The 27,355-nt window shown below is 36.2% G+C and overlaps 1 protein-coding gene across 9 annotated transcripts in view; it reads right to left on the bottom strand.

Annotated features, from left to right (window-relative positions):
* The window catches only part of LRBA (LPS responsive beige-like anchor protein), a 424,097-nt gene that overhangs the window by 70,398 nt on the left and 326,344 nt on the right, over nucleotides 1–27,355 (bottom strand). For all 9 annotated transcript variants that reach the window (XM_074867473.1, XM_074867476.1, XM_074867474.1 and 6 more), the window contains one exon: nucleotides 27,040–27,192. In XM_074867473.1, the coding sequence (XP_074723574.1) occupies nucleotides 27,040–27,192 (153 nt within the window). The remainder of the gene's footprint in view (nucleotides 1–27,039; nucleotides 27,193–27,355) is intronic.

The raw sequence follows: 27,355 nt of genomic DNA, 5'->3' as shown, positions 1-27,355 counted from the left end.
CTGGAGTTTGTATGAACACCAGAACAAAATATTGGTTAAAAAAAGAGAAAACTTTTCATAGGAACATTTTAAAGACACCTGCAAGTTGTTGGTTTGTTTTGGTGTTCGGTGGTTGTTTGTTGTGGTTTTTTGTTTTGTTTTGTTTTTTAAATACAACTATTAAGGCCTCCATAAAGAAATCCAGTCTGTGCATTTTCTATTTTTCATGCCTGTGTCGCCAAATTTTCCAAAGCGTGAACGCGGTTCGTTCCCTCTAGCGGTGGGAACTTCATTTTTTGCGCTATGGAAAACAGCAACAATTTTACATTTTTTTGCTGGAAATAGGATTGGCAATCTCCAGCAGCCCTTAGGCAGGAAACATATTCGCTGCACATTGGCTTTCTCTGCCACGCTATCTTGCCACTTTATTTCACAAAGCAGAATTACAAAGAGTGAGGGCATTACTACCTGCTGTTTTACAAGCAATCAGCAATTCATTGTACCAGTGTTGTCCTGTACCTGCTGAGTAAATGCTTTAAAAAAGTTCCACTAACTGCCCAGTAACAACTACAGTATGGTAGCAAAAGCAATTCACCAAATGTTTATACTGAGCCTCTGATTTATTTGACAGCTTTACACCTTCAAGACATGATATAATTAAATGTTTTGACAATGAAACAAAAATTGTATAAATTAGAAAGTCGTTAAAGATGTACAGTATCTAAAATTAAAATGTAGTACAGCTATAAAATACGATTTCTGAAATGCTCCTATAAAATAGATAAAATGTATTTAACTTTTAAAGAATGATTTTTTTATCCTTAGACTTTCTGCTACTGTATTAAACTATTACACATGTAAAAAATTCCCAATTCGATCACTGTATGAATGCAGTTCAAAAAAATGCATTTCCTGTGTTATTTTAAGAAGGCAATCAAATCATGACAAGCAACAATAGTGAACCTAGAATATTAGGAGACTTTGAAAAAGTTAAAATACTAAGCAGTATCTTAATTTATTGTATCAATTGTTATTTTCATTGTTTCAAAATATAAATCGACAGCTGCCATGATGGTTTGGGGAGCAACTAACATGCTACGATGTTAATCCTGTCCCTCCAAGGCACTCCAGTTCAAGCCTCAGACAAGCCTTTGTGCCTCCACAGACCAGTGAGATGCAAGCTGGCACTTCCTACCTTAGAGAAGAGGGCACACAATGCACAAGGAATGCTGAAAATAGGGTTCAGAAGGAGAAAAAGTAGCTGCTGACCATGTCTGTGTTCACAGGGCAACCAAGGAGGATGGTGGGAATCACTATTCATGTTTCGAAATGAAAATGAGCACGTTAAAAATCAAATTATAAAATTGAAACAAATGTCCCTAAACTGTGGTTGCTCACTCTAAGGTCAGTTCACATCTTTAAAATGCAGTTTCATTATCATTTTTGGTAGTATGTGTATAAAACGTGAGCTTATTGCTAGACTTAAAAGCTAATTGTTTAAACAATGTATAATTATATAACCATTATTTAAACATTAAAGCCTTTAAGCAACTATGCAAAAACATTTAGAATCAACTTTGTAATGCAGCTGAAGAGCACTGTTGTTCTAAAGGAAACTGTAATCCAGCAAAAGGTAACAATGACCAGTTGTTTATAAAAACCACTGAAATGTTTGGGAACTAGTTCACATTCTCATGCTATGTTTATGTTTCCATTTATCATCCTTCTCCTTGAGAAGATAGCTCAAAAGGAAGAAGGACTAGAGAACAAAATTTTGTTTAAATTACACATGCAGACGTCAGGTAATTTAACAAATCGAGACAAAAAAGGGATGCCTGTGTATAGCTAAAATCATTATTGCATTAAATCATTTTCTCCTCTCTCTCTCTCTCTCTGAGGGACCCATCCTTGCAGTGTGGTTTATATTTATTTTGTATATTTAGCTTTGCCAAGAACTTCTAGCTCACCAGTGAAGAAAAGGAACCAGAAATACAATCAAAATGTAAGAGTATACTATGTATAAACGTTGCTGCAGTCTTGTTAATCAAAGAACAGACCCAATCTTTGCTTAAAGTCTGTATCTGAATGATTGACTCCCACTCCCTTCACACTTCTCTTCCATCGTATTGTAACAAAGCGCAATACAATATAATATTATGCCCATAAAAAATAAATTGGCAGTGATGGGACAATTTCAGGACTGGTATACTGGGCAAATGGAAAACAGTTATTCATCAAACTGTTCATTAGGAGGATTATACGACTTTGTTACTTATGACTGTGGTGGACTGTATTTCTGAATAGAAATCCCTTTTTCTGCCCTACACTCAGGAATTGCTGAAGCCACACACATTTCCGTAATGATGTATGTGATAACTGAATGTGGGAAGATTGTTCTTCCTTACACTTTTGTTGAAGATGATTCAGGAATTTACCATTTTGTTTCATCAACTGTTTGGGTTTCAATTCCAGATTCAGTTACATGTCTGCCCGCCACCTACCACGGGGTTTGAAATAAATGATTAAGAAAACTGTAAGAATCAAAGTAAAAATAGCTAGCGCTCCTGGGAAAGAGCTTTACATTAGTCTTATTCTCTGCTTCATTATTGTTACAAGAAATACCTCTGAGGACCGCAAATAGTCACATCTGAAAATTTTTTTTCTTCTGTGACAAGCTGACAAGAGAATTTTGGCACACAAGGATTAGATAGGGTAGGGTATGGTATGCTTGCTTACTACGAAATGATCCAAAGTAAAACTAACTTCTCTAACTGGTCCTATTGAGTTATTGCTCTATTTAATTCAGGGAGCGGCACAGAGGACGCATAGTGCTGGTTGATACAGAATATTCCAAATGTTTATTAATGTAATACTAGCAACCATTTCTTAATCCCTACGCTCACCATGCCTTCAATTCTCCAAATACCCTTTTTGCCCCAGGATGTCAGCAAATTCAAGTGAACGTTTTATAATTAAACAAAACATCAAAGTAACAGACGTTCATGCAGCCACCCTATGCAGGTGGATTTTTTCTTAATGAAATGTAAGAATAGAGTGTGTTTTACTACTTCTCTTAGCATGCATGCACACATACTAAAATCTGTTTGGAAACATTGTTCAATATTAATATAAATCTTGCTATTGTCACTCCACCTAGAAAATATTATAAATTGCTTTATAAAATAATTCATTGAAAAGTTTTAGAGTTAAAAAACCCCTTTCCTTCCTCTCTCAAAACAAACTTCTATTTTAGCAATACTGCGAGTCTATTCCAGGGATCAGGTGACATGAAAATACACCCACAGAAAATTTCCATCTTACTCAGAAATCTTTTAGACAAAGCCAGGATTCACCACTTGTCCTAATGCATACGATCAGCTAGACAATAACATGCACTATCCACAACCATTTTGATGGTACAAATGAAAGCATCCAGGATGCTGGACTGGAATCACCACAAGCTATATTCAGTATTCCCCTTCTTACAAAAACTAAAAACCCAGTTAAATTTGGTTTGCATACATGTACATATATGGAGGAAGCTTGAAACGCTGCTTAACTGTTCCTGAGAGCATAATCAAGGAAAACTTTCAGTGACTTTACATAATGTCCTTGCCACTGACATGACAGAATCTGCTAAGTGTATAATTTAACGTAATTCATGCCTTAAATTCTTGTAAATCAGTTACGTTAATCCTAATTTTTATTGGAACAGCCACCCTCTCCAGTTTCCTCACATGCAGGCAACAATAAAATGGCCAGTGCCTTTCCATGGGCAAGAAGTGACTTAGAAAAAGGTTGGTCTATTGCTACATTTCAATCTTTTATAATTCACCGGGTCTGTATTCATCATTTAATTGTGGCAACGTTGATGTTATTTTATTCATGAAATATTTTTGGAAATTTTCAACCTCTAAATGAGAGCAAACATATCAAATGACCCCATGCCCTAACTCAGAAGGAAATGAGAACTGGAAGTACTGAAGTATTGTAACCTGCAGCGTTAATGGAAATGACAGGCAGAGATTCTGCTACCTAAAACCTTTCTCAAATTTTAAAGCATTTAAATAAATGCCCTGTTCACCAATTTAGAAAAAAAACCCACAACTAAATAGCCACTTTCAACATTAACAGAATTAATCATGAAAATGTGAGCATTGATACCACAAGAATCAGAACCACAAATGGATTTATTTTAAAAGGTGCTATTGGGTGGTTTTTTGTAAATTTGTTTTTGCGCAAGCTCCCCTCTTGTTATTTACCTACTAAATATACACGTGATAGAGGGTAAAATCTAAAACTTCAATACCCACTTTAAAATGTACATTCGTAAAACCCCTAGGCATGTAATCACAGAACGTCCCATATAACACAGTAAACACCATAGAAGGCTTTACATATTTATGTGGCTCGTGCACTGTACATAAACTAGAAAAGGCATTTAGTTTTCTTTTTTACAAAAATACAGCAGGCTACATTATAAAGATTTAGCATAGCACTACAGAAAATAAGGGAAACGTGCTATGATTTATTAGCCAATTAAATGCATAATTACTGATTTATCCTTCAAATTACATATGAAAAGCCCTATTGTTGTGAGCTGAAATGAAATTTTTAGTGTATGATTATTGGCAATACTAAAAAACTTTCAAAGAAAATGTTCAGCTTAGTGTGTACACACACAGATAGTGAGGAAGATAATAAAAACTTTTTACCTGCAAAAATGAAAGTTTAAATGTGGGAAAAATCATGATTACCAAGACATGATGACAGTTAAAACTGTATGGTTTCATATTTAACATAACTGTTTCTGCCCCAAAATTGAAAGTTACTGTCTTGATAAAATATTTTCCTGGACACTGGAAGACTAGAAATACTAAAATGTAAATGGTTCTTAAAATCAATTTGTGGTTTGGGGTTTTTTTTAAAAGTATTGCAATTATCTTATTGGTCCTGAGCAGAGGATATATGTAAGAAATTCATTATCACACTCTATGCACAAAAGGAAAAATAAAGGTGCTTGTAGAAAAGAGATCCCTTGAAAGCTTGTGAGTCAGTAATGGATAGAAACTTCATCCTTGTGTTTCAGTGTTTTTTTTCCAGTCATTTCATTGCCATTAGATGATAACATTACAATGTAATGCTTGGGGTTTTTTTCTGCACAAAACTTGCGTGGGCAATACAAAAGCACTCCGCAAAAAGCCTTCAAATGGGGCAAAGACTAGGAACTTCCAGAATTCCCAGGAACAGAAGGCAATGGTGGCTGCTGAACCATGTAAATCAAGCAGAACCATGTAAATCAAGCAGAACCATGTAAATCAAGCACAAATCCTACCTGACCAATAACTGCGATCTGGGGAGCAGGGAAGAGGGAGGAAGAGAAGACAGAGACCTTCACTCCTTCAGTAAGTTTGCACAAGGAAACCAGGAGGAGGGAGGAGAGCAGCTACACTGCTACCCCCAAAAGCCACAATTCATTCTTTCCAGTTCCGCAAAAGTTAAGAGTTGAAAATCATTATCAAAAATTTTGGACCTCAAAATATGGTGTAATTTGCCTAGGAAGATTTGAGGCTTCAGAGTTCACATTTTCAACCTTCATCCACAGATTTAGAAAACTGCTTTCGAAACGAATAAATAATAAAAGCTTAGGCTCCTGCAAACTAACAATTTCAAGAGCAACAGCTGAAGGAAAAACACAAACTATGACAAAATTTAAAGTGAGAAAGCCTGGTTTATTGGAGGTTAAAAATGGAAAAACCTCAAAGAAAAAGTTTACTGGAAACTACAAGCAAAAAAGGATTGTAGACTAACTTCACTATATAACCTAAAGATCCTTCTACATAAAACAGTGGGGGGTTCACATTATATAGAGTGAGACGTATACTAACGAACGTTTTCAAAGGCCTTACAGCTGCTGGACCACTCAAGGGAAACAAACTGTTTAATACACCTAGTAAAAAGCACGTAATTAATAAAAATATGAAAACAAGCAACTAAGTTTACATTAAGCCTTACGTTAATCTCAGCGGACACAGGGGTATTAAATGCAAATATTACGAATAGTTAGAATTCAAAAACTTGTTTCTGTTATAAAGGACTTCATTAATTCCATACGTATAGCAAGCCTCTCCTTTTTAATACCTAAATCCCAAACACTTTAGAAAAATTTGTAAATTTGGATTCTGGAAAAACAAAATCAAAACCATGCCCCACAGTCATTTTTTTCCGACTGCGCAAAATAACTCCACATCCCTCTGATTAGACACATCATAATGACTAATGCACATAATGAGCAAAGTTCCTGTAAGAAACAAAGTATAATTTACACATGAACAAAAATATCTATAATATCCATCATACAAGTGAAAAAAAAAAATTAAGAAACAAAAAGAAACCCACACAACAAAGGAAGATTCAAGTACTGGTACAAATCCAGTTGTAAAACTCCTGAGGATGATTGGTTGATTTAAAGCTTGTGTGCTGAGTTCAGCTTATATAGGAATCATAAGGGGTTAAAATACTGAATTTAGATTTGATTTTTAACTCTGTTCTCTAAGGAAATAAGTTTTAGGTGCTAAGCTCCTTATCAGTTCACCTGTTTGTCCATTCCTCCCTTAGTAACATGGAAATCTCTGGCTTATTTCAAGCAGATTTAAGAGATGGGTAGAAGTCTCAAAGATCATTCCGCTTGTTCAGCTTTTCAGAAAATCCGTGGTCAGACGCAGGCAAGAGGAGTAAACAGATACCCCCACCAAGGGAAGGCCGGGCAGGATGTATCCTTACTATCCACTGGGTTGCATCTGGTGAGGCAGCACGTGCACACTGGCCGGTTCACCAGCAGCCACCAAGAGCGGTGGTGCTTCTTCAGTTGCAGTGTCGTAAGGAATTTTGGGGAGAAGCTGAAGTTACTGCTAAGGGATGAAGGGTAAGAAGCAAAGGACACACATACGTTGTAAACCAGGTTTCAGTGATCCTGCTGCTCGCTGAAAAACTGGTTACTTTCTCCAGGTGAGCGCTTGAAAGGTGAACTTCCATCATGAAACTAATGTTATCTTAAAAAGAAGAAGTAACACTAATTTCCAATTCTATTTTCAGAAAAGTACAAGATAATGCTGGAGATCTTCAGAACGCATACTCAGCAGGAGGAGGCCCTTTTAAAGTTGCTTATAAAAATATAGATACACCTGTTTCTTTAGTACCTATTTTTAAGTACTTAATCATACAAAACAATTTTTAGTGTCTTTTTAAATGTACTTTATACAGATGTCCATTATTCTGACTTATATAAAAGTACGTAAATTAAGTTCAACCCAAAAAATTACATGCAAGTGTTAATACTAGAGTTAGCAAAATACACTGACATATTTTATAGCTTACTGTGTATTACAGCTTTCACCTTCCTAACTAGCTACGTAAACTGAAAACAGGCAATATTTTTAATTAAGTAGAAAGAATATGGCCATAGATGCTAAAATCATAGACTTTTAAAAACCACGATGATTCAAGGACTTTGGTAGGTAAAACTAAACTACAGAAAAATCTTTACACGTCCCTCCAAACACCGAGCAGAAATTAACTTTCTCTCTGTGTATTCTCACAACCCACATGTGTCACTTCAAATTCCAAACCCAGACTTTGGAGAGAGCATGCATGTTTTTAGGACTGCTACAGTACACTAGGAAGCTACTGTTCCTATGTATACTTAATATGAACCAGTCCCCGAAATACTAACTGAACATAAATTAAAAATGCTGTCATTAATTTTATTTCACTCTGGAATCTCCATTATTGAGAACAATGGGGTACAAAGCAGAAATCCGCTATACATTCTTGCATTGCTTTGTGAAATTTGGCATCCATCAGTGTCATATAAAACACATTAAAAAAGCAGCACTACCAGTTTTAGCACAAATATTTAAAGCAGTTCAGTATAAACTTTATGTCCAAATAAAGTCTACTAATATCCAGCAAGCAGTGGTGCAGCTGCATTAGCTCATGTAATGTTTCACACATGGAAACCAAGATGCAAGATTACCTCATTTATGGTAACACTCATAAACTACACAGTACACAGTAAACATGTCTACCCAGCAAATTAAAATATCACTGCACTATGCAGCAGCTGAAGCTATCCAGAACCTGTTTATAATCCAATAGAAACAGAAATTTGTCTTCAGTTCTAGAAACAGGGGGGAGGGGGGGAATCAAAGTCTAAGTAAAATAAACTGCACTGCAAGTGTCACTTGCCCCAAGACTTCCTGCTTCCCACAAAAGACATGCACCCATTCTGGAGATCAAAGGTCAGAGCTTTACAATAGAATACATTGTAAATAGGTTTAAAATAATTGAATACAACTGCAAACCAAGGACTCATTTATAGCTTGCTAGGAGAAAAAAAAATAAAAAAGCTGTTTTAAGTCATTCCAGTATATGAACTGAAACCTGCATTATAAAACTGCATCTGCTTCAAAACTACCAGATCACCACCTGCATACCAGTTGGATTTGGTCATTCCACAGCCATCTAAATAATGAAATGCCTTTGAGTAAATTACATGCCACCACTGTTTTGATTATTCTCCGCAATGTCTGGAGGAACACTAGAAATGGTCGTCCCTGCCGCCAAGAGCCTGGGTGCTCAGCACCTTTCCTAGGACCCGAATCTCCTTCCTAGAGAAGGAACAACCACTCACCTCTTCGTGTCACAGCAGGCATCCACACAACTGCTGTAAACATTCACCTGCAAGATGATTTATTTCTCATGCTGGACTAATCAAACCGAGTTTACTCCTTACACAGCTGTCCAGTGTCTCAGTGCCTGGGATGGTGACAGCCTAACCAGGGGGGTAGCAACAACGCCTCTCCATTTCGATGGCTTGCAACACCCAGGTTTATGTGCCCCGAACAAACCAGAATTTAGCCTGTGCCCGGAGGTGCCGCCAGCACGTCACGTACGTGAGTACGGAACCTGAAGGTAGGGATGTACTTACGAGTCATCTATATCTACCTGCTCTTCTGCTTTCTTTTTTTAATCCCTTTTTTTAATTTTTTTTTTAATAATTTGCTAAAGGAGTAAAGCTATCAAACGTAGATGTAACCACATATTCCTCTCCAATGTGATGAACTCATTTTTACTCAGTAACAGAAAAGGCCTTACTTCTGGGCTGAAACAACTCAAAAATTGTTTGGAAAATGAGCATGCATAACACATACCTTACAATTTATTATACCTATTTTTGCAGACCACGGACTTATTCACAGTTTACAACCAGCGCTCTTTTTCAACCAACCAAAGCAACTACATCATACAGGTACACATTCAGTATCAACAAGTGAAATCTTTAGAATTCTGACACTTAATAAAAGCTCCTATAGCTCTTTACATGTCCAAAACCCTGCACAAGTTTTAACGGGATAATCCTGTGAAAACAAACTATCACCTGAAAATTATGTTTACTAGGGCTTATCTGGTATGCAATCTGTCCCATATTAGTAAAGCTCAAATACCCTCCTTCGGGGGATAATAAATTTGGAGGTTTGTTGGGATTTGTTAATATATTTGCTATCTCAACAGGATTAAAGGCAGGAAATAATTTCATGATATTTACTTATCTCTGTTGTTAACCTTATTTACCTCTATTATACTAGCAATTATAGCGCTACAAAACCATAATCGCTAGTCACAGCAAAAAGACACATCATCACAAGACTGAACTGATGCTCATTTTAACAATGACACATGAACAATTAACTACTGCCACTTCCTTAAATCACGGGGTTTCAACCTGTGGTTTGCAGATGCCTTTGGTCTCTGGACTACTTCTGAGAGACCACAAAGGGTCATTAAGGAAAGTCTTGGCTTACTGTCCGTCACCTTAAATTTGCTATACAGGAAAATGTACCTTTAATGGAAAATTTTATGGGGTCCCCCCCAAAAAATGCTGGAAAGTCACTGTCATAGATCTTTTCTTATGCAGCAGAAACAGACCTTGGAATTTTTACAATAGTTTTGACCCCTCAACTGCTGCAGGTGAAGATTTTTCCCAACAAAACTGAAAGTCTGAAACCATAAGGAATTCCAGGGTAATTTGATTTCTGGTGGAACATTCACCTTTGTAGGTAGGGTCTGGCAGATTCATTATCATATTCAATATTATCATATTGTGGCAGTGTTTGTGGCTGTTAATAGAAGCCTACGGAATACTTCTATGTAATAAAATAGCTTTCATCCAAGAAAACACGTAATTGACATCGTAAGTCTCAGAGTACCCTCTTTTGCCTTGTTGCACATTACTTATTCTGAGTGATAAATTCCAGATTTTTCCTGGAAAAATCAAAATCCTTTATGTAGACTACCACAACACAACCACACACTCTCACCTAAAAGGAGTTTCTGATGTCTCTTGAAATTTGTGAAAACATGTAACCAGTTCTTTCCCACCTTTTTCCATCAAAACAAACCAATCTCACATACTCTGTAAAATAAAAAAAATAAAAAATCTACCAAGCCATATGTATATCTTGTATGTCTAACCCATTACAGAAGAAGGGTAAGTATAATGAGTATGTCACCTTAGTTTAAGAGCAAGACACAGGAAATGTCATACCTAAGAGAAAATATGGCTTCAAAATCCTCAGAAAGATAATATTTTTGTCAATTTTCTGGTAGTGCACTTTGTTAGCACATTGGCCTTCAGAGCAATCTTCCCTTTCTCTACCATTTCATGGAATGCCAAATAATCATACTGGACATAGATAAACAAATCAGTATCTACAGGTAAACAAAAAATAAATAATATTGAAAATTCAGAGTCTATTTGTTTGTGTCATGGAAAGACTGGTAAAATCTGTACCAAAGCCCCTCAGTCTTTGCACATTGGGACCCCATAAAACAACAGAAAAAGAGTTTCATGCCTCCTTTTCCACAACAAAAGCAGTTAGTTATTTTTCAAGACATTTAAAGGAGAAAAGACTTTTGTGTTAAAGTCAACTTTTCCCAGAAAGCTGGATTTCATCCCTGCTATAGGACTGCCATCTAATTCTAAGTTAACTATACGAACGTTTTTTACAAGAACTCATTAGTCAAGCTATATTTCTGGGGGTATCTAATTTGATACAAAGGTTTCTCAAACTGTGATTAGTTCTGTGATTATTTTCACCATATTTTATGGTCAAGGTAAGATTTGTTGATGTTTCAGCTGGAATACTGATTTAAGTGGTTTCTGTCCTGTCACACTATTTCTAGCCACTCCTTCTTGATACACAGTTATACACACACAACTATTTGTTGGGCTGAATGGCAAAGCAAATGAGAACTGACACAAATTAAAAGCAACATTTTGTCTTTTCTTTTGGAATTTACAGAATGCTTAATACTCTGAAAAATGTCACCTCCTAATACTTTCAAAATAGACACCCATAGGGATGACAGATCATCATTTTTAGCCTCCTCTGCATTAATAAAATAGAAACAATACAATTCCTCATCACACGAAGGTCATGTAAAGGTAACATGTTTGTGGATGATTCAGATACTACAGAGTGAATATTAAAGAAAAGGCCATGCAGGATGCTGTTTTCAGAATAGAGTTCAAACAGCTTGCAATAAATAGGGTTTGAAGCTATATAAATGTAAGAGTATGGATGAAAAAAACCGCTGAGTAACTCACTACCTAAGCCCTGTTCATCCTGTAGACTGAACAGAGACAGCAGAAAAATAACAGCATGTGATCATTTAATTAGAGACTATGTGTTAAGGCACAAGCTAAAGGGAAATATATCCATGGGATATAGGTATAGTTTTTTGGGGTTTTTTTTTAAGGACTTTAAGTCCACAAACTTATTCCATAAACCCTACAAAGAGAGAAAAAAGGACCACTTCAGTTGTACGACAGAATGTATGAAAATGTCTCTATGCAATCTGCAGTTGATTTCTAACTCATTAAAAAACACAAAGCAGTAGGTGGTATAGAACCATAGTTCTGAGAGAATTCACAACCAAAATACACTTTCTTAATGTTTTCCTACTGCTGGCTTTGTGGAAAGGCCCTTCAGCTACCAAAGCAAACAACTGAATGATGTGAATTCAGACATGTAATGACTGTAAGGTCAGCACATGACCGCTAAGCATTCATGACCCCAAATTAAGAGGTATTACCCTCTATCTACTAATCCTCGGGTCACAAATGTACAGCCTACTCCAAGACATTAAAAATTCCTGAAATTTGCTTACACCCCACTGCTTAAAAGATAGAAAGCTAACACGCATGAAGCGATCAGATAAGTGAAAGGGGCAGTTCTGTTCCCAAACACCATATTAAAAATGCCATGTCTTTCAGCCACCTCTTCTGTTAATGAAGTCCACTATGATTTTATATTAAAGTATCATAGAAATACAACCATCGTCTGACAATAAGAATTTTAATTTCGCAGATCCTAACATTTCAAATCCAAAATAGGATTTTAAAGGACAGTGAAAAAAGAGGTTATATTCATCTTGCTAGTAAATGCATTCAGAAGGTATTTCTAGTATAATCACACTCCATGGGATCCACAAATTAAGTTCTACATTTGGGCAGGGTGGCTTTAGGTTTTAAACTATGTAAGACTATAAGTTCATCACTTCTAGTGTTTTCACATCGTGTAAAACATATAAGAGATTGCGGCATTCTGTTGGTAAGATTACATAAAGATTTTTACTGAGAATAAAATCCCAGCTTTTTATGCCATGATGACATTCTATGTCCAAAATTCACTTGTTAAAATTAATAGCAGCATTTACATTTCCTATACTTTTTTGTTACAAAAATTGCACATTTTTAAAAAGAAGATACTTCAGGAATGAGTCCTTTGTGGAGATCAAAGGAATTGTGTTAATCTTCTAGCTGACACCAGATCTCACTACAAATTTCATACTTAATATATGAACCTAAGATTTCAGGAAGACATCAACTAGATTTCATTTTAGGGTCCTGAATTAGGATCTCCATGTAATCACTGGAGACTTTAAAGCTGTCTTCATTTATCAACCCCTCCTGTATCTCCATCATTTTTGTATTTGCAGATAGTAACACAAAAAGCCCCAGAAGAACTGAACAGACCTGGCCACTTTATTCCTCAGTGTAGTTCCTCATTAGTTTCTGGTGAAATTCTCTGCTTCTCTGCCTGTATCATGGCTTTCTGTCACTAAAGCTTCCCTTTCACTACTCATGTGCCACCACCTTCTGTAGCCTTTAGCAGAAAGCGATCTTTGGACTTGAAAAACCCCAATATGTAGTATTTCAGTGCAGTTCCTAACTGGCCCTTGGCAAACAGATTCTGGGGACTACTTTAGTTGTTCTTTTTTTCTTCCTCTCCCGCTTCTCCTAACATCCTAAACTTCATGATAAAAGGAGCAGGAGAAAGGGGAATCTTTCAGTCAAAGATGTGTGATTAAGAAAGAAGCATCCATCCCTAGGAAACCCCGTGGCTCCCTTCGGGGAATACCGATGGAATACATTCCTTACCTTCTCCCTGCATTGGGACTCACTCTTGTTAGGGAAGTGAGAAAACTGACATAGAAGAGAGATGGCCATCTGGCAGACCACGGCGAGACCCAGCTTGCCAGGCACTTTTATCTGATCCTCTAGCATGCCTGCCCATCACCAGCTCAACCAAACTGAGGATAATGTTTATAGACGCGGCAGCAGAAAGGTGTATAAATCAAATCAACATCAGCAGGATTTATAGTATCGGATATAAAATTCAGCTAACATGACTGTGTTGATCTAGCCAGAAGTAAAACTGACCCAAGTATGTGGAATTTACTCATTTCTAGTGCACAGCCCAGCTCGAGGCAGTCTTCTAGAGACAAGCACAATATCAAAATGGCAGCTGAAACAACACAAGTCAGTACACTACTTACACCTTGGGTACAAGGGCCTATAAATGGCCATGATTAGATTACATGTCCCATGGGAGGAATCTCAACCACAGCAAAATTTTCCATTTAAGTGGTCACCCGTGGTTACAACAATAAAATAGGAACTTTTCACTATATTTGAGAGAGAAACATCCAAACCTGAAATAATTGATCTGAATATTGCTCTCTCCTAAACTTATTCTAAACCACTAATGCATACAGGGCAAACAACAACTGTGACAGAGTTCAATAAACATGTGTAAAGCCAGAGAGGAACACAATCTGCTAAAAATCTGAGAAAGGCTCGGATCTGTCCACATCAGCAGTAAAACTAGGCTTAAAAAAGCGCTGGATATGAGCTATGTTTGTATGCAGCTTTGGAATAGATTTTAATCATGGCTTAATTCTGGCGTATACACAGCCCAAGGGTGTGCCTGCATGATGTGCTTGCATCAGTCTGAAGGGAGGGTATTGACAGTGCAGATATCCAAGTCCACTGCAGTATGGCTAGTTCATGTGCTTTTAGTATCTTAAAGAAATGTGTAATAAATTAACTGACTATAAATAAAATAGCCTTCTCAGAATATGCAGCAAAATTTAATTCTTTAATTCTAGTTATATTCCTTTAGGCAAAATATATTAAAAACCTATTATTAAAAAAGTTATTCTGTGATTTATTATGAAAGCAGAGAACACTCCAGCAACTCCTGAAGCATGCTTTCACCATCTTCCATTCCTAATCCTCATTACAAAGTTCTTATTCTGCCTCAGAAAGCAGATGGCAAGAGATAATGTCAGTAACAATTAGGAGGCTTCACTGCCCTTAAGGACTCTTCTGCTATACACTTGTAATATTTTTTTCAGAGATTTCTAGAAACAGGATACTTTGCACTATTTTATTCTAAGTATACTGTTTAGAACATCCCCAAAACAATTACACAAGTTTTGGTTTGTTGTTGGGTTTTTTTCCCCTTTAAACAATGGGGGATGTTGTATTTTCATTAATTAAAAATAAAGGCATTATAAATTAAACATCCAACATTACTCTCATTCTACACATTGCAAAACTAAAACCACTTGAGTATCCTAATATTTTTAATCAACTACCTTGAAATTACTTGCATGCTGCTGAACCTTTCATGTTTTTATGAGCCCAATTCAACTCGCACTAACAACTAACTTGGATCAGAGCCAAAATTTCTCCTTAAACCGTAGCTTAGAGAAATCCTACCCATTTGGACAAGGATAAACACAAAGAACCTCACAAGAGTATATTAAGTCTCTTTATCTGTGCAGAATTTTGTCTGCTTATGGCCTATTTGAATGTCAATTATATTTTTGCTATTATTAGTATCTTTAATCTTTCTTTACAAGCTGTTGCTTTTTATTAACAATACTAGTCTACCTAAATAAAATCCAAAGAGGGAATAAAACTCCAGAATGAAAACAAAAAAATGCTGAGGGATAGATAGATTTCATATTATTAATATGTTGAAAATTAATTTTGAAACTTTAGTATTTAAGATGGAGAAAATAAAATTACTTCCAAAAAGAAATAAGCCAAGCTAGCTTGCTTCTAGACCCTAGTTTGACTTACCTAAACCTTATCTTACTTAGAGATACCATCCAATATCCTCCTACAAAGCAGATACAGTAATGAAAGACATACCTGCCCTCTGTTGCTCGTTAAAGCTCCCCTCTGCCAAAAGCTATTATACCTCAGATCGCCACAGACACGAGCAAATGAGGACTCTCTAACATAGTTCAGTCAAACTGAACAAAGCTAGGCAGCTGAAACATTTTTTAGCTAGTTAAACTAACCTGGAAAGGGTTAGTCAGGTGAGCACAAGCCTAAGAAATTCTAGCTCTGGTATTTTCACAAATGGTCCTCTACTTCAGAGGGAGCTTTCATGCTTCAAAAGCAGAGCAACTATATTGGTTTAAATTGCAGCATATATGGTATTTCTAGCTATTAGAGAATGAAATAAGGAAATTAAAACTGGTCTTTTATTGGATTTGGTTCTGTAATTGACTGTATACCTCACAAATTTTACTAATGCAGCTCAATAGATCAGTAAGTAAGTACTTAAAGGGGTACCTTGCAGTCAGCATGTGCACCCTTTTAACTAATAAAGATTGAGAGTAAAAATTACAACCCAAGAGATTTGGGTTTGCTTGAATTGCTTCAAAAAGAGAAACTGGAAAAGGAATTCCCAGTCCTTGATTATTTAAGGGTGGACCAACCATCTGACCAAAGAAACCAACTGCCCAGTACATTTATTACTCAGGTGAGCATGACCTTGATTGTCAAAAGCCTGCATTTGTTTTGCTAAATACCTTCTCCTACTTGACTGATGGGCTATAGTTTGGCCTCTCCTTAAACCAAAAGGGCTACACCTGAACTTCCAATTAAAGGGTAACAACTGGCAGATGTGAGGGAACATCTACCAGGAGGTTGATGCTGAGCAGATGGGCTAGGGTGCAGCAACCTTTTCCATCGGTTTCCACCCACTGCTTTTGCAAAACCGCATAATCATCACGAGCCTGACACTACCCTTCCTCAAGCAGCAGTACGATACTCGCTGCAGAGCCCTGTGCTGATGTAGTTAAGCTAATATCAGAAACACAGCTGACTAGAGCTTGTCTAGCTCTACAAAGTCCTGGACTGCATTTTAATGAGATATTAACTATGACAGAGAAAATAGTTTAAGAAATTTTCCACTCCAAAATGTTTGTACTTGCACTGTGTTGCAGCTAACTATGCCCATTATTTGTGGCAATGCCACCACCGGTAGAGCAATATTGTAAATCAGGTCACTAAAATAATAACCTAGGTTAGAAAGAAGGCTTTCTCTTATCATTCAGTGATCTAGTTTAAAGTACAGCCTTACAAACATTTGTTCCTGAACAAAGACTCAGATGGGGAAATGTGGTGAGGGATAGGAAGAAGAAATGGGGGACATAGCTACATCCCTGCCAGTCCCCTATGTTTTGGAACTATGTCTTCAGATTTTCCTTTCTATAAAGCCAGAAGATCTGTTGTACAGGACTAACGCATCATTAATTTGACATGGTCAAGAAATAGATACATCTGTTTAATTAGAGCAAGAAAAGGTGGGGTACTGTTTCTCTCATGAAACTCTCATATATTCTCCTAGAGGTTGTCTTAACCACTGAACCTAAGATCTTGTATTTCATATTGAGTGTTTTATGCTGACTAACAAACTAGCTATCGTTTTATTTGTATAAAGATCCATAGTCCCTTTCTGGTTCCTGTTGTTACTCTTAGTGTTCCTGAGTCTAATTACATACTCTTTGAAAAATATTACCTTGTAGCAAATTTTAATTTTTCATTTCATGAACAACCCTTACATCCTTATGTAATAGAAAATGTCATTTCCTGACACATCTTCTCAGTACTATTCATTATATTGTATGCTTTTACTATGCTCTTTCTTATTCTCCTGTCTTCTAGGAAGAAGAATGCCTCATATGAGAGTTTTTCCTACCTCTGTATCATTGTCATAAGCTTTCTCTGAACCCCAGATGGTTTAGCAACATTACTGTTCCTCATCCCAGGCTTTCAAAAAGCGGAGTCTTGCCAGGGAAAAGCACTGAAAGCAAAGCCTCAGCTGACTTTTTTTGTATCCTTCCATGTAGGGCACAGATGGCCATGTTTTCTCAACCCCTCCCCTACTTCAGCTGAAGACCACAAATTCTCAGTTTATTTCTCCACAGCTCCATGTATGCAAATGTTATCAAAATCTCACTTTTTTTTTTCCAACACTTAGGATGGAAACTTCTCTAAATTCTGACTACATTACAAATACTTTATTTAGAACAAACTACCCATTACATTCAAATTTAGCAGCATATTTTCACATATGATCCATAAATAAACTTTAGACAACACTGAAACAAATCCAACACCACCATATCCTACCAGGTCTCTCACCAGTACACACTGTTATATGGAAGTCCTGACCTTACAGGAGGAACAAGTTGCAGTATTTCTCTGCAAAGCAACTTCCAATCACAGACTGTAACTCTTAGAGAATCAAAAAAGAAACTGCCATCACTTTCAAGCTTTTTTTCCTCCCTTACCTATACTGAGCTTGCGATTCAATTTTTCTATGTTAATCAAAATTCTTCACACATTTTCAACAGTATCCCTCAGAACACCGTTTACAAGGAGTGCCCAGGCACAGCATTCGGAGAACAGACAAACAGAAGACAGATTTAGTGAACACCTGTTAAATGGGGCAATGGCTCCAGCACAATTGTTTCCCACTTCATTTCACACAGTAATAACTTTAATGTCCTCCATGGACTTGCTTTCAAACACCAGTTCTACAGCATCAAACAACAAAAGAGCCGAAAGCAAATTTAATTGTCTAGATTGCTTCCAATCAACTTTTTTGGATAAAAGCAAATTTACCTACCTTAGTTTTCCCTTTTTTTTTTTTTTTTTAACTGTATATGCTCAAACTGTGTTATCATTTGGCTTTTTATAATCTTTCCCAACTGCATATCATTCTCCTCCATGTTTTAATATCTATTTTGGCTATGATAAATTCTTTTACCCTATTAGAAAATCTGCATCTCTTATCATTCTCTTGAATGTTTTAGTTTAGGCTTTGTTTCCTTTTGACTCTTCTACATCCATCTTGGCTTTTTTTACTACTTAACCTCTTTTTTGTTTCATTTTGCTCCCATTTAAAATATTTGTACCTATTAGTTTTTCTCCTGCTCACCTTGTTTAGTCTCAGACTTCACTGAGAGATGCGTTACAGATAACTGTGTAGTGTTGTAATAATTAGTAATTTAAACTATTTTTAGAATGTGATAGGTTGATTTTTTTTTAATATGAGACAATTATGCTAGAATTATTTAATACCTTGATTTTTTTGAATGATGAAGATTGGCAAATTTTGATCCCAGCTTCTTTAATTTTTTTCCCACAATAGCAAAGACACACTGACTGTGCAGGAAATCACATTCCATGATTCCATTAAGCTTTCTTTATTCAGGAAGACTGGCATCTACCACACTTTCAGAAATTATTTAAAGGTAAGCATGTGTGGACTTTTTTTTTTTTTTTTTTTTACTCTGCTTGCAGTCTTGAAGTCCAGAGTTTAGTTGTAATTTCAATAAAGTAACTTCTATGCAGAGTCTAAAGGGATGGTAGGAATCACAAACAAGACGTAACGAAGGCATTATTATGGAAAGAATAGATTTTATAAACTCTGCTTTCCCTTCCTATTTGCATATCTGGACTGGATATCAATCAGATCAGTGCTTTTGGCTAACATGATAATACACTACCTAGGTTAATGTTTTCATTGAAAAGGCAAAAAAAAATTTCTTTATATCATCACGTTTGCTTTTTACTATATATTAACTTTGTCCTACAGATGCACCTCTCCAATGTATTCCATCATATATATTATCCAAACCTCATCTTCCAATATTAGCATATTTTGATGTGTTATGAAACCAAAACGGAATGCTTCCAGCACTGTTAAGACAAGTTATATTCAAAAGCGTGGCTCGAGTTCACTTTTCATTACCTCCTTCATATTCTTGAATACATTTGACTTTATTTGTATAGTAGTCTCCTTTACAAATTAAATTAAAAAAAAAAAAATCTTACCTGAAAATTAGTAAACCCAATATTCCAACAGAATTGGATTTAAATAAATGTGAATTTCTGGCCGTATTTCTTAGATGGCACTTCAATAAAAATAAGTTATTCTTATACACACAGTCAATTGTACACACAGAAAAAATAGTCTACTTCTGTTTATTCCCAGATTTTCAGAATCTTTTCTAATAGGCCATATATCACATTTCTTTAGAAATATTTCTTCTCTACTTTTCAAAAATGTCTTCTATTGAATGATCCTTTTATTTTCCCTCTAGAATACCCACATATTAGGTTTTCACTTGCACTGATTTCACCTAAATGAAGTTATACTGGCACTACTAATGTTACTCTAGACTTATCTTCATATGCAACCTGAATAAGGTGCTGAAAAATATGTAATGAAGGTCTGATTCCCCTCCCTTTCTATACTAATAATCTATCTGTACGTGATACAATTAAATCAAGAGACTGCTTACAATTATCTAGTATTTCTTGATTCTAGCCTACACACAAGCATTTCTGTGCGAAAGACAACGAAGGTTCTAAATTTTAGGAAGTAATTCTAACAGCGCAAAAAATCCTGCAGTGACAAACACAGACAAGGGAATTGTTACACGTGTAGCTGAGTTGGTAGGAAATGAGTGTAAGTGGTACAGGAACATGATGATACCAACATGTCATTTAGTTCAGGTGCAAACCAAAGAGGTTTAAGTCAATGTTGGTAGTCTAGATGGACAAATTGAAAGGGAAAACCAGACAATCACTAGGACTGCACACTGCAGTCGTGGAAGTACTTTTTGAGGAAAGAAGGAATCCTGCTGCTTAAACTTACACACCATCCTACATTTCATCAGCTCTTTAAGAGACTTTCCGTGCTCCTCTGTCTCTTAAGTACCTACATGGTGCAGCCCCTGTGCTTCCCAGACCTGACTTGTTTTCATCGATGAGGGAAAAAAAGTATGTGTTAAACAATATCAAACTTTTAAATACATGAAGTCAAATATGCCAGCAGACTGGACCTTTCAAAACCAACTTTGCTGAAAAATAATATTCCTGACAACTTTCTGGATTAGACTATTAAGTTTCTGAGATTTCTATGAATGGAAATATTTATTTTGCCTGATACAAGGAACCTCACCTCCTGCACAACCCTTCTTCCATAGTCACAGCTTGAAAGCAACATCAAATGAATGCAGTATAGTGTTTTAAGATGCATTGTCAATAGTTACGTTTAAACATATACTTATTCTAAATGCATTACACACACATGTGGCATAGAAATACAAGTATTTGCTAGGAAAAGCAAAGTTACAGATTACTTTCCAACCTACTTTTTCTATTATAAATTTATGAAAGTGATTTTTTCTAAAAATCAAAATGGTTGTAGAGTTAATACATGTCCTCCTTTCAGAGGATATTGTATAAATCTTATATTGTATATAGATTATAATTTCCAAAGAAAAGCCACAGGAAGTCTCCAAACATCAGAAATACAAATGGAAGTAACACTTCAATTGCATATGTATTTCATGAAGTAGAGTTTGAAAGAGTATCCTTTCTCATCATGACCCATCACCTCTCTTCCAGATGAAGATACACCTAATATGCCAACAGAACCATCTAAAAGAGCCCTAGAGTGAAGAGTTCACAGAGCTATGATTTTCCTTCTCCTTTATTCTACAGTCAAATTCTGTAAACATTTCAATCGGATTGGATTGTCAGAACCATCTTGATCACACAGCGTATACAGACCAACCTGCATCCTAGATTTTTAAGACTGCATCCAATCCTGCTTAAACTAGAATTTCAAAGTAGGTGCTGCACAGGTAACAACTCTGAGGTTGCTACTTAACCTAATTTTGATTTTGGCCTTTTTCCTGCTCTCTAATGTTTTTAACATATTTAACCAGTAAAGTAGTACCAGCAATATATGACTAATAATCTAGCAGTCTATTATTAGTAATCTGCATTTGTGAGTCTTAATTTAAACAGTTCATATTCACATGATTTTCTACAGCACGTGCTATAACGCCTCTGTAAATACACAGCTGTGGAACCAGGAAAAATATCATGGAGAGACTTTTTCCAAGATAATACAAAAAAATCCTGTACATTCCAAATTACTGCCACTGCCTTAACTGCTGCTTCAATATCTTTATTCGACTAATAGCAAGAGTCTTAATAGATCGAAAGTAGCGTAATGTTCTTGAAACCAGCTTTTGGTTTTGTTTCATCCATTCACTTTCTACAGAGAGAAGAGAGTGAAGACTCACAAGAACCACAGTTCTGAGTATTGTTGGTGTGTTAGTTGGCAGGGAATGTTGCTTTTTCGGTGTTTTCTGGTGTAAGGTGGAGTAGCCTGTGCTAAAAAGTAACGCATCATATTGACCGATAATGATCCTCTAATTCTCACTGTAGAGCTTTCTACCAACCAGTGGCTCTTACTGCTGATTCATTTTGCTCCACTGAAATTTATATTAGGGTGAGTGACTGTCCTACCCCTCCTCTCCATTTTACTTACCATGCCAGGATAAATTTTTTGTCCAGTACTTTTATGTATCTAAGTATTTCATTTGTTTCAGAAAGTTTCCTAGCTTCCAATCACTACATTTTCAATTATTTGAAAATTGGATTTCAAAACTTTCAATCCAGCATAGTAATCTCATCACTTTTCTAATTTGTCTTGCATTTTCACCAGCGCTGCATCAAATGGATACATCACTAATCACGAAAGGACTAACTCTGCAATAAAGCACTAAAATACTTAAATTGAGATATATTGTGGAAAGCTGTCTTGACAGACCTCAACAACTTTATTATCATTGAAGCAATCTAATTCTCAAAAAGCTGAGGCTCATCAAAGCTCTGTGAAATTTTGTTATTATCAGTTTATTAATTCTTACCTATTCAGACATCCAACCTTCAATGACAAGACAAAAATAGACCACTTAACTATTTAGAACAACCAGAACTGCCTTATTGGGATTTTTAGCTATTCCTATTGCTGGGAAGTATGGGACTTCTCCTTGGGTTACACCTGGTCTTTCTGAATGTCTACTTTGTGATGCATGATAAGAAGGGCAGAAGAGGGGCACTAACTCCAACAAAGGAATTTAAATTTCTAAAACAGAAAACTATTCTAAAGGAGGGCAGCTAACATAACTAAGACTGTGAAGCCAACAAAAACCCCCAGAAAAATCCAAGTTTGAAAGGATATGTCTATTGCAGTGTCTGACAACTACTGCTATAGTTTTTGTGTAAGATTTCTGTTTCCAAACAACGTCTGAACATCTGTCTCTTTATACTCTTCCCTTCGTAGTTTACTTCCCATTTCTTTTTCCTATAGGTCTCTCAGAAGCACTGGAGAACCAAAAAAAAGTTGGTTGTTTTGGTTTTAATAGATATCAGATCAAGTTAGCATTCTCCCCTTTGCTCACATACTAACGCCCTAAAGATATCATAACTCTGAAATAATACAGTAAGGATGCAGTAGTAGGTTGCATTTGGGATTTTTCTGTTTTGTTGGGGGGAGGAATTATAAATTTATCTCATTTAAAAGTTCGTGGGTTTTTTATTAAGCTAATGCTATAATTCTTATTACACACATATCACACACATGTATATAAAATGATGGAATTAAAGAATAATACAATTACTGTCAATGGCATCTATGGAAACTAAAAAATATTTTCAGATATCTTAGCAGTTATTCTATGGCACTAAATATAATACAGAGCTTTAGAGGTATAAAAAAAGGTTTCAGAATGGTAAAAACACAGTCACTTTTCCATCAAACCGTGGACTGTCTCAGAGAAAAATATCCAAACCCCCCATTGATTCGTGCTATTATAAAATATTGTGCTTTCACAAACTAACACAAAGTACCAACTGTATGCAGAAGCCATACATGCATTTTACACTTCTTTGTATTGCTTAGAATGACATCCTGATGCTATCATTTAGCTCATCATGACATTCCATCAATCAAAACCCAGTTTTAATTATACACCATTCTCTTTTTTCCTCTCAGAGCAAACACAGAGGACACACAACAATCTATTTCAATTAAAATACATACTTTGTAGAATTTAAAAATAGGTTGGGAATCACTTTTAAATCAGCTATCAGCCTGTCAATTAATGTTCTGAACCCCTGCTATTGACCCAGTACTGTACAAGCTGTTATTATGCCCTGTCCTACGTATCATCTGTTCCCCGTGCTACTCTGTTCCAGAAAGACAGACAGCTGCAACAGTATATCCCTGTTCAACCTGAGGACCATCTGACTTTAATTGTAGCACACAGCTTGATGTGGGTCTGGTTATGAGAAGCCAAAGTATCACACTGTAATAATCTGGAAAAGCAGAAACCTGCCAACACAAGGCTGCAAACAGGGGCTTGGGCTGTCTGGCTGGCTGACGGGCTGCAGGAAATATGATTAATGAGCAAGGTATAATGATATCAGGAACCCGATTAGCACCACAAAAAGGTCACAGATCAAAGTAGTATGCATTTCATGAGCTCAAATCATTGTATAAGATCTGTGGACTTAAAGAGGCAAACTGAAATGCAAAGGGAAAAAATATCTGTGTGTGATAGCTTACAAAATGAGCACTTAAAATACTGTAATCACTATTTTGTCTGAACCAGGAAGCAGTAAGGAAATATTAACTGACTGAATCAGCCCATGCTACACTAGAGCAAGCTTTTCTTGACAGTATTTGTGAGGAACTGAGCTTTAAAGCATTCTTCCTAAAGACACCAATTCTACTTAAAACGAAAACGATGCTGATTTGATGCTGATGGTATCCAATCCACTAAGTATGAACAAGAAAAAGCAATTTAATATTTGCACGTTGTCTCACTTTGATCTGATATTTATTTTATTATTGTCTCATATTTGTCTCAGTTTTATTCCACCGCAAAGCCAGCAGACTACAGAGGGCATCATCCATGCCAGCACTAATGGGGCCACCACCACCACCACGATAAGGTTAACTATGTCACACAAAAGCAGTTAACACCATTCCTTGGTACAGAGGTTTAAATTCAATGCTACCAGGCTGACCAAAACTTGGTATCTGAGTTATAGCAGTGGTATCAGGGACCTACAGTGTCACCAAACAGGATGACGGCTGAGACACTTTAATATACTGTCACGTGGTCAATTATTTCTTACTTTTGTAATTAACTTAAGCCTTCCAAAAAAAATCTGTTCTGTCCAATTATGCAGTAATTGAAAACTGCATGTTCCCGTAAAAGTTCTTTGTTTTGAAAACTCTAAATTATGGCAACTTTTGCACGTTCTTTCAATATGCCATTTGACAAGTGGTCCTTCAAGGTCTACTTTCAAGTGATGAAGCCTAGCAGATTACTAGCAAAGTCTTTTCGATTAAAATAGTTTCAAAAGTCACAATCACTAATGAATAATTACTCGGGGGAAAAAAGTACATGAGAAGGAAACAGTCATTATATTTAGATAATAAATATGGTATTTCAGTTTCATATGAAATACTGAGTTAAATTAAGGAAATTACAAAGTAATTTTAATCTTCATCATTCAAATATACCAATATACTGCTATTTTCAAATTACTTTTACTTGAAAGTTTTGGATACATAACAAGCACTTCTCATTCTAGATTGTTCTGAACTGCTTTTTTTCAGGATTTAACAAGACAAATATGTGCGTATTGTAGATTGTACGTAAAAAGAAAAATACATTTGGAATATGGAATGAGATCATTACTCTCTAAGAGAAGACTTTACAGGGATTTTACATTTTGTTTACCAGTAAGAATCGAAAAGCAGCTGCTTCCTGCTGATGAACCCTTCATCCTGAGAATATAGCACAAACGAGAGATATCAAAGGGAGCTGCAAGAAAGGCAGGCGCTAGTAGCAAAGGCTTTGGGAAATGATGGAAGGATGAGAGAAGGGTATGTCAGAGCGTGCAGAGGTGAGGGTGAGAAAAACCTGGCACCAAGGTTAGAAATGAGGAAAAGAAAATTAAAGAGCTAAAATCTTAGAAAAGGAGGAAGCAGGAGATGGAGAATAACTTCACAGTGGGGAAAGCCAGATGTGTAACTTATAGAATGAGAACTCTATTTTATGCAAAAGCTGAAATACCACAGTCGTAAGAGATCAAGGCCACAGGCTGCCTTTGGCAAGTCTGCTTAAGAACACAGCTTTTCATTTCTCAGGTTGTCCTGAATCACCAACGCACGCCAAGCTCAAAAAGGTGTCAGGCTGCCTCCCTAACCTATTACCTATCAGCACAACTGTAAGATCAAAAGTTGCATTTGAATATGGTTTGCCAAGTAGTCCTGCTAAATGTTAGTGTATTTCATACCTCGTTTAAATAAAATCTGCACATACTTCTGTATGAAACAAACCACTAAATTCACCTAACATAATTTGGGCTTATTATGGCGCACCCTACAACTGCCTGCAGAAATCTAAGCCAAATAACATTTCTGAAGACAATGGTATCATGTCACCAGCAAAAGTGAAGCATTCTGGTAACTTACACTGTGACTTAGAAGTCACAGATTTCTTCTGACATGACTTCTGCAATTCTATGAATATGAGGTCTGACGTTCTACCAACAACAGAACTTTCAGTTCCCATTTTCTAATTTTGGAATATCAGGACATTATCAAGTCCAAGCCTGGCATCTGAAAAGTTTTTGAGAGTTTCCATGCTGTAATTCACTATTTCCCAGTTAGCTGACTACTGCATGAAAACTGCTGCCTCATTTTTCAAGGTTCATTGAAAAAGCTTCTCTAATTTATTTATTTTAGAGTGCCACTGATGCAGAATCCTTTCATTTTGAGAAGAGCCTAATGTTATTACATTTGAGAATGTGCTGAAATACCAGCAATGATAGTGGAACAGCTATTCTGTAATTCACTACGCTGCCCAGAGGGCACAGGGAAGACAGGCACCGCTAACAACAGGATTTTCCAAGACATGGAAGAGAATAGTAATACAGGTTTGGGGAATGAAGCAGGTAAAGGAGAATCCAGTTTTATTTTCCTGTAAAAAACGGTCTCAAAAATATCAGTTTAATGGAAGAAATGGAAGAGGTGGCAGAAGATTTAAAATGCCACTTTCTTTCAGTGATCTTTGGAGTTAAATGGATACTAAAATTAAAAACCCCTAGGATTATATTTAAGTAATCAGTGACAAATATTTCTATGATTAAACAAGCTTTTTCAAGTAAAGTGATGATTTTATTAGCTCTTTAGAACCACAAGAGCTGACATACGAATGGGATAAGATCTCCCACATGTTTAGACCACGCTCAAACTCTTCTGAGCAGTTCTAAAGAATGAGCAATACTATATGCCTTTTTTCTTCCTAAACTTGTAAATCTAACATTTGTTCAGATTATTTCAGCCACAGTACTATGTAAACTATAAATAGCTACATATTGCATGCAAATATCCAAACTATTTCAGAAAAATCTTGCAAGACAAATATTACTTGACAGACAATAGAAGATAGCCATCTTACCAGTCTGTTTATGCGAACAAATTCTTCTGGGGTTTTGGCCCATGGCGGAAGTTCAACATCAGACACAACTGTTCCATCATCCATCACTCCCAGATTGTAATTGTTGCTGTTGACAAATATCTCTGGGAGGTAATAGAATTCAGGAATCAATTCCTGTAGATAAATGAAAAACAATGCCATGTTATAAATTCTGTCGGGGGATGCACTCTGTCCTGTTAAAAAAATAATTATTAGAATGGCATTAGGCAAAGAGAATATACGAAATCCTCCCACAGACATCCCCCGCCCCACTACAAAGAGGAAATTCCCTCTTTCA

Source organism: Strix uralensis, chromosome 4 (genome assembly GCF_047716275.1).
Source record: "Strix uralensis isolate ZFMK-TIS-50842 chromosome 4, bStrUra1, whole genome shotgun sequence".
Taxonomy (NCBI): Eukaryota; Metazoa; Chordata; class Aves; order Strigiformes; family Strigidae; genus Strix; species Strix uralensis.
The sequence above is the reverse complement of the archived record's forward strand: the minus strand, read 5'-3'. Positions and strand labels throughout refer to the sequence as shown.